General features: G+C 54.3%; 1 protein-coding gene and 1 long non-coding RNA gene across 5 annotated transcripts; both read right to left on the bottom strand.

Annotated features, from left to right (window-relative positions):
• Positions 1–203: 203 nt before the first annotated feature.
• LOC135325823 (olfactory receptor 14A16-like) lies at positions 204–4,530 on the bottom strand (the record flags this gene model as incomplete). The annotated part of the gene is made up of 2 exons (XM_064503801.1): positions 204–212; positions 4,066–4,530. Coding segments are annotated over 2 exons (474 nt in total), but the record flags the coding sequence as incomplete, so codon positions are not given.
• Positions 4,531–5,751: 1,221 nt separating this feature from the next.
• Positions 5,752–11,454, bottom strand: LOC135325850 (uncharacterized). 4 transcript variants are annotated; one of them, XR_010386597.1, is made up of 6 exons: positions 11,343–11,454; positions 10,306–10,428; positions 9,735–9,901; positions 8,003–8,160; positions 7,441–7,880; positions 5,752–7,331 (listed from the first exon to the last, which is right to left on the bottom strand). It is a non-coding gene; the product is annotated as an uncharacterized LOC135325850 (long non-coding RNA). The 4 variants fall into 4 exon arrangements; XR_010386596.1 differs by having other exon boundaries at positions 10,306–10,433; positions 11,343–11,447; XR_010386598.1 differs by having other exon boundaries at positions 7,762–7,880; positions 10,306–10,433; positions 11,343–11,447.
• Positions 11,455–15,609: the final 4,155 nt, after the last annotated feature.

Here is a 15,609-nt window from a genome sequence, read left to right as displayed (position 1 = left end):
GACGTGCATTGGTGAGGGCAAGACTGCTGGGCTTTGGGGGCTCAGACCCCCACCCTCATCCCCGCTGAGAGCTTGTGTAGAGAACTGGTACTAAATGCAATGTTGTCTCGACATTGCTGCTGCTGCTGCAGAGCTGCTACTGCCAAGGCGCGTCGGGCAATGCTGCACCAGCGTCCCAGGGAGCCGTCCACGAGGTAAACAGCCTAGTGCACCTGCATGGGGGAAAAAGGGCGTGAAAAGGGCAGAAGGTCGCCTCTAGGGAAACAGCATGTCTGGCACGAACTGCACATACACATTTGCCATCTGCGCATGAGCAGGAGACCCCCAGATGCCCCAGCCCGTTTCTGGAAGGTTCCGAGAGGGCGGACTGCGCATGACAGTTAATCTGCATGGGAAGCGAGGAAGCACCGCCCAGAGGTGGGGCAAGAACCTATAAAAACTGCAGACTGGGTGAATGGGGGGGTCGGGGGAGCTTGCTTGGGACGACTGAAGAACTCGAGCGGAGTCAGCGGAACCAGATGGGAGCTTCCTGCCTCTGCCCCCCACCTCCGCTGCCGCCGAGACTCCCAAGAGAAGAGGACCAACGGGACGCTGCTGGATCCACGGGTGGTGATATCTATCTTTCTCTCTCTCTCTGTCTTCCCCTTTTCCTCTCTTTTTCCTAAACGTGTGACGCGAGACGTGTCTAGTTAGTTGATTCCATTTTGCCTTAATAAATCTTAAAACTGGTTGGCTGGTGTCGTTTTCACCTTAATTCAGTCCAAGGGCATCACGAACTTGGTCGCTGGTCCTAAGGGGAGGGAGGTCGTCCTAAACGACTCCCTTCGGGCCGCAACATGGGAGTCCAGGGAGCCCTCTCAGATGGAGGCATCAACACGAGAGATGCACCTGCCTGGGGAGATGTTGCAGCATTCATTGCACCCAAGGGCAGAGGAGCCCAAGGCAGACACCTGAATCTACTCGGTGCTGCCAGCCCCCACTCTTTCTGGAAGGATAAGCACTCCTGGAGGAGAATCACCCTCCTGCTGGATCCACCCATGCTGTGAGGGGGGAAGTCTTGCATCAGAGGGACTGGGGTTTTGGCCAGCTTCCCTAAATTGGAGGATGGGACTTATGGATCTTTCTTGGAGACCGCCAAACACCTCCATAAAGAGATCAATGAGAGGGCAATGAATCAAGCCCCTCCACTGGACACAGTCTGCACTGGGGAACAGGAATCTCAGCCCTCCTGTTCTCTGCAGATTCTTGCAAAGCAGATCTGCGAAAGTCAGCCCGATAGTGCCAGCCCTGCTGGAACACTGCTGGCGTTCTTTAGCAGAAATCATCACTAGCTGGATCTTGTTTGCAAAGTGTTTTACACGCAAAGCCTCATTCCCTCGTCCCCCCCTCTTCTGTTCACATCTCTATTTCTCCCTGATACATTTTTTCTTTTTTCCCCCACAGGAGAGGCATTGCGAAGAAATGCATGTCTCTTCCCTCCTGATATACTCATTTCTTCAGTGAGAATGTGTTTTGTGCTGCACTTCATGGGAGAGCACCAGGATTTAAGAACAGGGATGGTGGACGTGTTGAGGGAAGGGGTGATGTGGTGGCCTAGTGGGTTGAGGAGATGGGGGACGGCTGTGAAGGCCCAGCGTGGGGGCCAGTGCCATGCTCAGCATGTTTGGGGGTGGTTCCTGGCCTCGCTCCGAGGGCCTGGGCAGCACCGTGCGCAAAGGGGCACCCAGTGTCACCCAGGGAGAGGGCTCTGTTCAAGCCCTGGCAAAATGGGAGGATGCTGTTGTGGGAGGGGGAAGGGGTCTGTGCAGCACCCAGCCAAACTCGAGGGGCTCAGCTGGGGCCCTGGGGAGCTCCCCACTCCTGGCCCTGCTGTGATCTCCCCGGGCACGGTCTGGAGCAGGGTCTGCTGGGAGTGACCTGTGCAGCGGAGCTGAAGGATGCTCTGCCCCACGTGTGAAAGAGGCCCACGCTTGCTGCCCCACACGCGCACCCTCGGGCACCCCAGGCACAGGGACAGGGACCCCAGCCCTGCCTGGAGCTGTTACCCTTTGCATCCGCCCTTGTCCTTGGGCCCTGGCTCCTGTCTCTGGACGGGGAGGAAAGCTGTGCCCCTGGCAGGCACAGGCGATTCCCTCGGCGTGGGGCAGGGCAGCAGAAACGCGGCACCTCCCTTTCATCACCCTTGGGGCAGAACAACCAGCTCTAAGGAACGTCCATCACACAGCAGTCACCAAAGCCCAGACTAAATGGGACTAGTAGGGTGCAAGCGGGTAGAGGAGGTCAGAGGTACTTGGACGTTGGGCCGTATTCCGAGAAAATAACCCCGCAGGGGCCCTTTGACAGGCCTGGCTGCCAAATGGCCCTGGGGCCGCAGGGGACCATCAGTCAGGGCTCTGGTTGCAGCCCCAGCGCTGCCCAGCATCTCCCCCCTAGCCCCAGGTGTCCAGGGACAGGCGAGGGAGAGAGGGAAGGGGAGAGGGAGAGAGGGAGGGAAGGAGGGAAGGAGAGAGTAGAGAGAGAGAGGAGGGAGGGAGGAGAGAGAAAGGGGAAGAGAAGGGGGAAGGAGGGAGAGATGGAGGGAAGGAGAGAGGGAATGAAAAGAGAGGGAGGAAAGAGGGAGGGAGAGAGGGAGAGAAGAAGAGAAGGCAGGAGAGGGGGAGGGAGGAAAGGAAAGAGGGAGGAAGGTAGAGAGGGAAGAAGGGGAAGGAAAGAGGGAGGAAAGGAGAGAGAGAGGGGAGGGAAGGAGGAGAGAGAGCTTTCTCTCCCTGTTTTTAGTGCAGGGAGGAGGGAAGAGGGAAGGAGGGAGAGGTGGAAGGAAGGAGAGAGGGAAGGAAAAGGAACAGAGAGAAGGAGAGAGGCAGGGAGGGAGGGGAGGAGCAGAGGAGGCCAGGGCAGCCCTGGGGGCACACAATTGCTCCTTTGCTCTTCTCCAGGGATGTCCCTGCTCCCGGGAGAGTCTTTCCCCAGGGAAGTGCATGGGTGCTGCCTGCCCAGCCATTCCTGGATCCAACCCTGTGCTCCTCATGGGGCTCCGAGCTGGCAGTGCTGCTCAGCAGGGCAAGTGGGCTGTGGTGCCCTGGGGCCACAGGGTGACTCCTCACTGGTCGTAGTTTTGCGTGTTGGATGCAGACCCAGCTGGATGGGCATCATTGCACCTGGTGATCCCCTACCGAGACATCTGTTGCCCTGTGGCCATGGATGATGCTCTGAGCAATTACAGGGCATTTCAAATGGCTCAGGCTGTGTTCAGGCGTGTCGCCAGATCCAGCCCATGGCTTCTCATCGAAGGTGACATGGACCACTCTGCAGGCTACCTTCCCTGGGCCTCCTGGGTCCCAGCTGCCTCTAGTGGGATTGCAGAGCTCTCACTAGCCAGGACATTCACTGCTTTAGCCCTTTCCCTCTGGATGACTCCACTGGATTTTGTGAAGCTCCATTCACTGCCCACCACTAAGCACGTGGTGCCCTTGGGGATGCCCTGTGCTCTCCTGATGGATCCATATTCCCTTCAAGAAGGACGGGCATCAGTGTCCAGCTGTGTCCTATGGGAGATACCACTTGACCATTCACCATCTCCAGGAGCACTGGGCACCCACAAGTGAGAGCTGAATCCAGCCCTCATTCCCTAACACAGCACCTCTAAGCTCATTGCCTTGAGCCCAGGGAGAGCCCCAGAAAAGCACCAGGCCCTTTCAGGGGGAAAGTCCTTGAGCACATTCTTGGCTCCAGCTTTTGAAGGAGAGCCCAAGCTTCAAGCACCGCACTGAGGAAATCTGCTTTTATTACAGAGAGGCCAACTCTGACACAGTGACACACATTTACAGAAGACCTCTGGGTCAGAGAGACTAGGCTGTAAGGAAGTGGGATGAATTCCAACACTTCTGCACAAACATGATGATCACAGCAAGAATGCCCAAAGCACAAGACTTGTCTGAGGTACTTAGAAACCACTTGTGAAGAGGGATGGGCAGCTCATTGCTGCTGCACTAAAAGCAGGTGAATCAGTTTCTTCAGGGCATCCTTGAGCTCCCTGTTCCTCATGCTATAGATGAGGGGGTTCACTGCTGGAGGTACCACCGAGTACAAAACAGCCACCACCAGATCCAGAGACGGGGAAGAGAGGGAGGGGGGCTTCAGGTGGGCAAATATGATAGTGCTGACAAACAGGGAGACCATGGCCAGGTGAGGGAGGCACATGGAAAGGGCTTTGTGCTGTCCCTGCTCAGAGGGGATCCTCAGCACAGCAGAGAAGATCTGCACATAGGACACCACAATGAAGATGAAACACCCAAAGCCTAAACAAACAGTAATCACAAGCACCCCAAGTTCCCTGAGGTAGGAGTCTGAGCAGGAGAGCTTGAGGATCTGGGGAACTTCACAGAAGAACTGGCCCAGGGCATTGCCATGGCAGAATGTTACTCCAAATGTGTTCCCAGTGTGCAGCACCGCACTGAGAAACCCACTGGCCCAGGCAGCTGCTGCCATTTTGACACACGCTCTGCTGCCCATGATGGTCCCATAGTGCAGGGGTTTACATATGGCAACACAGTGATCATAGGCCATGACTGTGAGAAGGCAATACTCAGCCAAAACAAAAAAGGCAAAAAAAAAGACCTGTGCAGCACATCCTGAGTAGGAAATGGCCCTGGTGTCCCACAGGGAATTGGCCATGGATTTGGGGACAGTGGTGGAGATGGTGCCAAGGTCAAGGAGGGAGAGGTTGAGGAGGAAGAAGTACATGGGGGTGTGGAGGCGGTGGTCGCAGGCTACGGCTGTGATGATGAGGATGTTGCCCAGGAGGGCAGCCAGGTAGATGTGTCAGCCTTGCCTGCAGTGGCCATGAAACAGTGGAGTTCCAGATCCTGAGCGATATGAGGAGGAAGAGTAGCAGAGCCCACACTCTGGATGTCAGAGGAGCAGACTTGGACCTACTGGTAGAGGGATCCTGTGGTAGGTAAGTCTGAAGGACAGAAGAACTCAAGAAAGGTGGCAGGTCTTTAAGGACAGCATCCTCTAAGCTCAAGAATGGCCCATACTGATGTCCAGGAGAGCAAGCAGAGATCTCAGGAGACAGAGTGGCTGAACAGGGAACTCACAACTGAACAACAGGACAAAAAGGCAGCACAGGGATGGGGAACAGAAAGCAGGGAGAGGCTGCAAAGCAGGAAGTGAGAAATGCTGTCCAGGGAAGTAGGGAAGCTGTTAGCAAAACCTAAGCGCCTTTAGGACTGAGGCTACAAGGAATGTCAAGGGCAAAAAGATGATCTGCTATTGCTTCAGTAACAGTGAAAGCCTGAACAAGGATAACGTGGTCCCATTCCTGACTGGGGCAGGCAATCTGGTAATAGCAGAGGTAGATGGGTCTGGGGAACTCAATCCCTTGGCTTCAGCCCCCACCAGCAAGGTCTCCCAGGCCATTGTGCCTAGAGTCAGGAGTCCTGAGGAGAAAAACAACCAGCAGGGCCTGGGGATTGAGGCAGGAATTATTTCTAAGTGTACAGGATTGGATGGGCTGCAGCTGAGGATGCTGAGAGAGCTGGCCTCTATCTCGCAAGGCCACTCTCTGTCATCTTGGAAAGCTGTGGAGACTCAGGGAGGACCCAATGACTGGAGAAGGGCAAATGTTACATCCCTCTTCCACAAAGGCCACAAGCACAACCTGGGCAACTACAGGCTGTTCAGACTCACTTTGATGAGGAGAGTGTCATGCAGCGAGCCCCCTCTGATCACATTTCCGGGTAAAGGAAGGAGAATGAGGTGCCTGGGAAGAGTCAGCACAGATTTCCTGAGGGGAAATCATGCCTCACCAACGTGATGGCTTTCTATGTTAAAAGAACTCTATTTATGGACAAACAGAGAGCAGTGAATGTCAGTTACCTCAACTTTCAGAAGGCTTTTGACACTTTCTCCCACAGTATACTTGCACACAAACGAGGCCTCTATGGTCTGAGTGGCTGGACAAGCAAATGGTCAAAGAACTGCCATCGTAGTTGGATGATGGGGCTCCTCTCGCTGCTGAAACAGTGCTGATTAGGGGGGGGTCTGGACTATCTCGGGGTCCAGATCATATTCCCTTTGTCTGGACCTTGGGAGATAACACCTACTATCACTGCTGGGGCAGTACTGATTTGTCAGGGCCTTGAGAGACAAGGGCAGGACCCGAAGAATGAAGACACATCCACCAGCAGAAACCGCAACAGTAAACAACCTACCGAGGGACGCAATAGGGAGCAGGAGACCCCAGACCTAAATATTACTATTGGTCCAAACTACTGTGTGAAGGGTGGAGAGCTTAGATTGGAAAGTATCATTGCCCAGGGATTTCTTTGTTCGGGGTCCCTCTTTGGAGGCACCCAGCCTGAGCTGTAATTCGAACAGAGTCAGCAGAACATCATTGGACTTGGACTGGTGGTAGCCAGCTCTTTCTCTCCTTTTCCAGCTTTCTCTATCTTTTCCCCTTACCCTTGTTCCCCTCTTCCCTTCGCCTCTCCTTCGCCTTTCCCCACCTTTTCTCCCCACTTTGTGGAAAATAATGTTAAACGGTTGTACGATATTTGACCGGTTTTAGCGTCTTAATCTCGTCCTTGGGATCGTAACGAAACCCCCCCGATATTGGATCGGGACAAGGGATGGGGTTGGATTTTAAATTCTGCGCCCCGATTGCTACATGAGCAAACTGTAAACCCTGACTGATAAAGAGTGAGCCCCACAAAAGAAAGGAATAACCCGTAACTCCTGGGTGAGAGACCCTCAGCAGCAAGCTAAACAATCAACCTTAAGTGAAAAATTCCAAACCCTCAGCTTTAAGCAACAAGCACCAAAGCACCCAAAGCTGTTTCCAGAGCATGGAAACAGTCAAGAGAAGCCAAAGAGTTTTGCCCGCAGCTTAGGAAGTTTTCCCTTCCTTTAGAAGTACAGCAGAACAGGAAGACAAGCACCAGAATTGCGTTACAGTTGCTGTTTAGAGGCTTGGTTTTAGCCACCATTCAAATGTGAGCATGTGCAAGCGTCACTCCACGGGACTGCTCTAAGCTGCACTTGCACTGAACCTACCTGAAAGCCTGCAAGCACTAATTCATCTCTGGGTCAGGCAATCAGTATGTTTGGTCCTCTCAGCTCCGTGGGCAAACGGCCACAGCCAGCGGCGCCAGTGACCACGGCTAGGGGACGAACGCCTCGCACCTCCCAGCCCCACTCGCGTACGATGCAGCCCAGGACTTAGCCGTGTCCACGCCGCAAGTCAGAGCTCATCCTCCACAGCCGGCCGCGCATCTCCGCAGAGCTCCCAGCTGCGACGAGGCTCCTTCGACTGCCCGACTGGGCTTCGGCACCTGCAAAGAGGCCAGAGCAGTTACCGAGAGGCCGGGCAACTGCACAGCCCTCCTACTAGAACTGCTCCCTAGTCCAAGGCCCGTGATTGTTCCCACAGTCGTGACCGACCCTCCCGTGCTGCTTCAGTCACCCTCTCTGGCACTGCTTCATCGCAAAGATGTCAGAGCGGCTCTCACGCACAGGCAGGCTCGCTCAGGCACCCGGCCACCTCCAGCCTTCGCTAGATGGTCCTCTGCAGGGAAACTGCCTCTGACGGACACTCTCAGAAAGCACTGTCCAGCCAAGGCAGGATAAAAACTGAGGCCTCCAAAAACTCCAGACTCCAGAGAGACGGAGCTGATGGGTTATGGTAGGTTGTGGTTTTGCTGTGTACTCTGGCGCTGTTGCTCGTACACACGTAACCCCATTTCTCTGCTATAGCAAAGTTACTTTTGTAGCTGGCTCCTAAAAGGAACCGTAACTTGCGACAGCAAAAATCCCGTCTGACGGCAGTGGTAACCGGTAGCTTTTCGCGGCAGCATATAGTTGTTGCCTGAGGTTCCGAACACCTAGGATTAACACAATCTATAAATACAAAAATACTGCCGCTACAGAGTGTAAAGCCAAGCCAAGATTTCTGCAACCGAAAAAGAAAAACCTCTTTGCGTCTGACAGAACGAGCCGTATGCACCAGTGCCTGTAGCTCAAGGCTAGCGACCCCTCCCAGGCGACGCTCTTCTGGCAGGCTGCGGATCCGAACTCCTCCCGTCCTGCCTAAGAGTCTCCGCTGGGACACGACGACTTTGCCAGCCAGCGCCTGTTGATGGAGGCAGAGTAAAATCCATCGCCCTGCAAAAGTACAGAGCAAAGAAAGAAGAAAAAAAAAAATCAAAGCTCTGCAGAAAATCGTAAGAATCCAAAGCTGTCTGCAAGCACAAAAGCGGATCTAATACGCACACGAGCAAGGTAAACGAGAATACACGAGCCACGAATACCGCTTCCCCCAGCCCCTGGTTTGGAAGCTACGGTGACAGTCAGGCTTGCCGTGACAGGGAAGTTAGACTAAGCAGCCGCTAGAGATTAATCTTTCAGAAACCTTCTGCGTCCGCATTTCTGGCACAACCGTGCTCTGCCCCTCCATCCATTCAGGCACACGCCAGAAGATCCACTGCTTGTAACACTTGCACAGTAACCACCCCTCTGCCCCCGCTCGTTAAGATCAGCGCCCGCTGTGCCACCTGGATAGAGGATACTCTGCTGTCTCTTCATTTCCCTGACGTTACTACTTTAGAAGGAACTGAACAGATTGGATTGCCCCTGTGCGATCAAAGCTAAAAGTCTCAAAGACGCTTATCAGCCCAGATTGCTGCTAAACAGTCTTTCTCACAGCCAGAGAATTTTTGTTCTGGCCCCAAAGGGGACGTAAGGGTGAGGCTACCGGCACTCACTTTCCTTTACCGCCATTTTCTAGCGGTGCTGCTCCCACAGAGTCAGCAGATGTGGAAAGCATTACCGAAAAAGGCTTTCCTTGTCCTGGGAATTTGAGGGCAGCAGGTTTTACAGCCACTTCTCCCAGTTCAGTGAAAGCAGCGTCACGTTCCGTGTCCCAGCTCCATTCATGACTCCCTCCCACTACTTTCCACCACGGTCTGCTGATACCGGCAAAGCCACGTTAACGCTGCTGGAGGAAATTAAATCTTCCTAAAATTGCTCCAAGTTGGAACTGATGAGAAGGAGCCTTAATTCCACAAGGCTTTAACCCTTCTTCTATCCACCGTCTTCCTGTTTCCCCAAATACCATTGCCAGGTAACTAACCCGGGGCTCGCACTCATTGAGCCTTCCTGAAATTGATCTCTTAGTTTTACACTTCAGACACTTCTCTCTCGCTCCCTTCCTCTTCACTAAATCTGGTCACTTGACTACCAGTCCCCTAAGACAATAATTTGCTGTCTCGCAGCTCTTAAAAGTATGATGCTTCACAGACACGTAAAGTCACACGCACAGATGAACGTACGCAGCATACGTCTCGTAATGCGTACAGACCTTCCGTTATATGTTGGTGATCTATTATTCCAATCACTATTAACAGCGATCCTTCCTCGCCAGGAGGAACGGGCTTTCCCTTTTTCTAGCAGAGGGAGACAGCTTTCACTTGGCTCCATTTGATTTTATTACTTCAGCTTGCTTATATTCATATATAGTCTCTTCAACTTCAGCCACGGCAATTAATCTAAAAAAGTAAGTATTACATCTTTTCCTTTCCATAGCTGCATGGACGATAACAAAACAAAAGAGAAACAGCCAAAGCAAAGCTAAGGCACATATAGGTAACAGCAGCCACAGGGTAGGAATGGGTTACTTAGTCCTCAGCGCTGCCTCTGGGAGGCCGAAATAATGGCTAACAGTCATTATCGATAGTTACCTTAGTTACCCGTGCCAGAACGCCGCCTCCTGTAGCAGTTCCTGGTGATATCGAGGGTCCACTGCATTTTGGCTTCCTTGTCTCATCCCGTCCCTTCGGTATTAATCACAAGAAAATGCTTGTCCGTCTCTTCTCTTTGTCAGCATTTGCTGTCCTTGGTGCCATCTCTGTAAGAAAGCGATAAACTCGCGTTTTACTTTCAGGGAAACACTTAGGTTTACGCATGATCTTTTTCTCTTTACCCTGTTTTCTCCCCCCCCTCCCTTTTTTTTTCCTTCTTTCCCTTAAAGGAAAGATATTAATACGGCACGTTACATCATATGTTACAGGGTAAACAGTCTGGAAACGTTACATACAGCAATTAGGGCTAGGTTATTAGGCAGGCGGGCACATCGCCTAATACTTACCTAACGCCATCTTCCATGAAACCTTATTTTTATTCTGCTTCGGTATTACTGTGACTGTTCTCAAACCCTTGTAGACGCGCACTTAACTGACAACACTCTCGATCTTTAACTACGTGGAAGAACGATAGCCCTTGATTTGCCCGTCTCCGTTTCAAACCTATTACCTTCTCGAGACAGCGCCTAGATTCCTCTTACGCTCGGATGCTGGCCTCACAGGCGACGACCAAAACGAACAACCGGATCCCCAGGTCTCGCTGCTTCTCTTCGAGATGTCCCCCTTCGGTGGACTACCCTGCCAAACAAACCAAAAAGACTGCCGAGGCCGCGAGGGTATCAGGTGTTTGGACCACTTCTCCGAGGCTTTCGGGGTGATTGACGTAACCACGGCGGTAATTAAGAGTCCCCATTGTCCCACAGGCTGGAGCAAGACATTGTTGCTGCTCTGAGGAGGTGCCTAAAAGCCACGCTGTTTTCTGTAGCGTCACTGGGACTTCCCAGAGCCCATTGGTGTTCTCTTTGGCTTTTCCCGAGCCTTTTAGGTTTTTTAGGCTATTCCTTAGCCCACCATTTCATGGCAATGTTCTCCTTAAACATTGTGCACAGCACGATTATCCCAGATCAGCCACGTCGTGTACGTACAGAGGCTTCTCAGAGGCGGCTCAGAAGAAAAGAGAGAAAAACCTCTTTGTCATCTGCGCATCCACCCGTCAACACTCTTCACCAGGAAGCGCTGTAAACTCCCGGTTCCCTGAAGCGGGACTGAGTCGAGGCGGAGACGCAGATCACATCCCATCTTTGTTAGAATGCCTCACTGCTGCGGGGCCCGGGCCCGGGAGTGGTTTTAGGAATGTTTGGGGCTTTGGACAGAGTGCAGGGGAAGGTCTGGAGTCAGTGACAACGTTGCGGCAGGGCTCAGAGGTGTTGTGGGGCCTGTGGGGGTGTTGGAGCAGGATTTATGGGTGGTTTAATGGCTTTGGGGGGGGCTGGTTGCAGGAAGGGTGGGACTCTGCGGGGCCCTCGGGGTGGGGGTGCCATCCCAGATGTGTAGGGAGCGCACAGGGGTGCCCCACCTGGCTGTCAGCTCGGCGGGAGGAGCCACCAGTCTCCCACCCCAGCAGACGGGGGTAGGGGGGGAGGGGAGAGGAGGAGGAGGGATCTAGGAGCTCGCACAGAACGCCAGAGGAGGCAGCAGGGAACTCACCAAGGGCCCCGCATCCCAGAAGAGCTGCCAAGGAACCCGCGTCCCAGACGAGAGGAGGCATCAGGCTGCCGTGCCGCTGCTGGACACATCCAGACCCCCGCGCAGACACCCCCCCACACACTCCTCCAGGCTGCGTCCGCAGGGGCGAGCGCACGTCCTGGCCCGCGCTGGGGAGCAACCGCGGCCCTACAGGCGACACACGCAAAAGGGAGAGTCAGAGCCGCGCTCCGGCAGACCCGGCGCGGCGCGGCGCAGCGCGGAGCCAGGCCCGACCCCTCCCCCCGCCCCGCCGCCTCCACGCAGCGACGGCCCCACCAGCCAGGACACAGCCCGACGCCCGCGGCCACCCAAAAGTACACCCTCGCCTCACCAGGGCCCCCCCATGCTCGACTCCAGGCGGCCTCTGCCCTCGCCCGCCGCCGCCCAGCCAAAACACCCGCCCTGCTCGCCGCCATCGCGCTCCCTGCTGCCGCGCATGCGCCGCCGGCCGCCAAGTGCGCGCAGCCGCACCGCGCACGGGCTGGCTACGGACCGCGCGGGAGGGGCGGGGGGGAGCGGCAGCGGCAGCGGCAGGGAGGCGAGACCCGCAATGGCGCCCTCGCGTGGTCGCAGCGCCGCGCTGCAGCCGGCCGGCTCCCGCGGGCGACCCCGGCGCTCAGGCCGAGCAGCGAGCGCCCCGAGGCTGCTCTGCCCGCGCCCGAGAGAGCGGCGGGGATCCGCGAGCAGGCGCCGGGGCTGCGCCGGGGAGAGAGTGCCGCGGAGCAGCTCCGAGACGGCACTGCCCGTCCCCGCGCCCCCAGGAAGCGCCGAGAAGGAAAAGCCCTCTCGGGAAAAGCGCTCCCGGTCCGCGAGCACCGGGCAGGGGGCACGAGCGCGGCCCCGTCGCTTACCCGTCCCCGAGAGAGCGGAGAGTAGCGGCCAACACGGCGACCGGCAGCGCACACGTGTGCGCCGGCTGCCTGCACTGCTCTTCGCACGCAGCGGTGGCCGGCGGCGGCTGCAGTGCTGCCTCGTCGACACGCGAGGACAGCGGTGAGCGGGGCGGAACGCAGTGCGCGTGCGCAACGCCGCTGAGCGTGCGGTGCCGCTTTTCAGACCCGCGATGGCAGCAGTGAGCGCGGCGGAACGCAATGCGCATGCGCGCTCCCTTTCGCTGCAGTACCGCCTTCTCCCCAGGGTCAGGGTCCACTCAATAAACAAAATGGTGTGATAAATGTTGTAATCTGCTCCAAGTGCCTTCGTATAAGAGAACGACATCAAAATGAGGTATTGTTGCATTTAGTCTCCACTACACGTGCTACCCCAGCACCACGGACTTGCTTTAAAGGATCAGTGACGTACGCGGTCTGGCAGTGATTAATATGCACGGAATGAATATGCACTCGATCAAGTAGGAGTGTTCATAAAAAGCTTTGCCAGGGCATCGCTAGGTAACAAACCTAGACAAGCAGCTATTTGCCCTGATCCTTCGGCTTACATTTCTTCTGCCGGATGTAGTCAAACGTACCTGCATGCAGTGGCCTTGCGAGGCAGTGACACGGTGTCCGTGGGGTGGCTGTTCCAGGGTCTCTCGGGCTGTTCCAGGGTCCTCAGACAGCAACGGTGCTGGTCGACTTTCCCCTGCGCTGCACAGCAGGACAGCTCCGCACCGTGCCCTCCCAGCACCGCCACTCCTCCCAGCGGCTGCCTAACTGGCCCCAGTCCTGAGCAAAGCTACGACTCCCAGGAGCCCGCAGCGCCCCTCATTCTCTCCCTGGCCTCTCCACTTCCAAGAGGGACAGCCCCAGCCCCCGGGGACAATCCTGCCCGGTCACACTGCTGTCCGAAAAGCGGATTCGTTGCCCCGTGTGCACTAAGCCAATAATTACACGCTCAGGAGAGACATTTGCTTATTTGTTTCAGAGTTGTGCAAGCCTGGGTGCTCGGAGGTTTCCCACAAATCAAGCGCACCCCCCCCGCCCCGGCTTTCCAAGTAACATTTACACAAACAAATTGCCAGGTTTGCAACTTTCCCTTTTACACCGATTGGTTAGTGATTTACATACAATTCTAATATTGCTTACACACCATTTTACTACTACGCATGCTCAGGGGAGGGGTCGTCACCCGGGCACGGGTCTTTCTGACCTATTGGCGTGATCTTTTTGTATTACAGCGAGGACAGTTCAGTTAGGGGATACCTCAAATTCTTTTGCTAAATTGGCAATGTATGCATAGAAAACAAAACATTTTGATTTACAGTTTCTTTAAGGCTTTAGCAGTTCTAGGATGGCCTTGATTAAAGAATTATTTCCTCCCAGGAAATAGAGAGAGAGAGAAAGAGGTTCTCCTCATCTGCCTAGTTTAAACAGCAGGAACACTCTTTCTGAGCTTCCAAGGTTGTCTTGCAACACCACCAGAGATGGAAAATGCTTCCTGCCCTGTACCAGGGAAAACCAGGGGCATTCCACTGTCCCGCGTGACCTGTGGGGACTCAGGCACGAGTGACACGTGTCCAGTAAGGAACAGACCCAGCGGGCCAGTGCTGCAGGGCTGAGAAGGCACCGGCCCCTGGAACTACAGCTCCCGGCCTGCCACAGAGCACGACGCGGCCGGCTGGTGGGAGCCCCGCTGGCAGGGACCTGCCCGCCCCCGCCACCTCGAGAGGCGCAGCATGGTCACCCAGTAGCCCCCTCTGAGAAGACTACACCTCCCAGCATATCGTGCACGTGAAAATGGCGGCCCGGAAGCCCAGTGACGGAAGACGACTGCTCCCGGCATGCCGTGGTGAAAACTACGGCTCCCCGCATGCCAGGCCGCCAACTCCCGCCCCCCCCCCGCAGCACTAGGGGAGGTTTGACCCTTGGGAGATTCCGTTCCTTTATGGTTATAAATAGCTGATGGGAGGGTGTTAGATTACAGCATGTGTAGAAGATTTTGTAGAGAATGTCATCAACCAGAAAGACCCAGAACATATCTTGTATTTGCACTCTCTTACCAGCACCACTTTGTCTGCCTGCCTAGTTGCAGTGTCCTTCAATGATGGCAGCTATAAGCAACTTTTGCCCCCTGGTCTCCAGGACGGGCTCTTTAAACAAGTGGTGTTCTTTCTGATGGAGCCCAGAGTGACCTACCACTGGCTTCCTAAGTGTGTGGTGATGTACATATTTGTGGTACAATGCTGAAGTAAGCCTTGTTAGCAAGACTATTTGTATCATCAGAAGACAAATACAGTGCAGTCTTCTTGTCCGAAAAGCGGATTCGTTGCGCGGTGTGCAATAAGCCAATAATTACACACTCAGGAGAGACATTTGCTTATTTATTTCAGAGTTGCGCAAGCCTGGGTGCTCGGTGGTTTCCCACAAATCAAGCACACACCCCCAACTTTTCAAGTAGCATTTATACAAACAAGTTGCCAGATTTGCAATTTTCCCTTTTACACTGATTGGTTAGTGCTTTCTTCATTCCCCGGGTCCCACCCCTGTCTCTCACGGTCCTGATGAGGGGAGATAGTAATTCCGGCAATTAACACTGCCCCAGCAGGGACAGTAGGTGTTATCTCCCAAGGTCCTGACGAGGGGGAGATAGTCCAGACCCCTTAACTAACTTTATTTCAGTGGTGAGAGGAGGCTTTGCTTCCCAAGGTCCTGGCGCCCAAGCAGGCCTTATTTCAAAGCCTGGACATCCTCCCTTTCAGAGTGTGGGGCACAGGAATGCAGACTGCTTGTAACTCCCTTATCTTTCCAGCCTGCACCAGCTCTGGGGCACTTTCTTACTGAACTAGGAGTGCGGCCTAAGGCTTCAGCCAATTTAGCTACTCATGCTAAGCAAGTGTGCGGCCTAAAGCTTCAGCAAATTCATGCTAAGCAAGTTTTATCTAAGTGGCTACCTCTAGACAGCTTCAGACTTAATGCTTCTTTTTAGAAAAGAGAGATAGAAGTTATCCTAATCGACCTGGTTCAAACATTCTTTCTGAGCTTCCCAGGGTTGTCTTGTAACAATTCCCCCCTTTGAGACTTATATGATCATTTTCACATTAGTCTCCCTCTTTTAAAATTTTCCCCTTATTAACTTGGTACAACATCTAGAAATGCATTGAATCACTACATAAACACATACAAAAACTAATAACACCATCCCCCAAATTGTTAAACACTTTTCAACCCATGAGCTCACATCAGGGAACCAGGAAGTCAACCATTTCCATGTTTCTTCAAATCCAAAAGAGCTATCATCTTTCTGAACCCCATGTAAGATTTCAGTCTGCTTCCAGATTTCATTGAGATCG

The sequence above is a fragment of the Dromaius novaehollandiae genome, unplaced genomic scaffold (assembly GCF_036370855.1).
Source record: "Dromaius novaehollandiae isolate bDroNov1 unplaced genomic scaffold, bDroNov1.hap1 HAP1_SCAFFOLD_30, whole genome shotgun sequence".
NCBI classification, from domain to species: Eukaryota; Metazoa; Chordata; class Aves; order Casuariiformes; family Dromaiidae; genus Dromaius; species Dromaius novaehollandiae.
The sequence above is the reverse complement of the archived record's forward strand: the minus strand, read 5'-3'. Positions and strand labels throughout refer to the sequence as shown.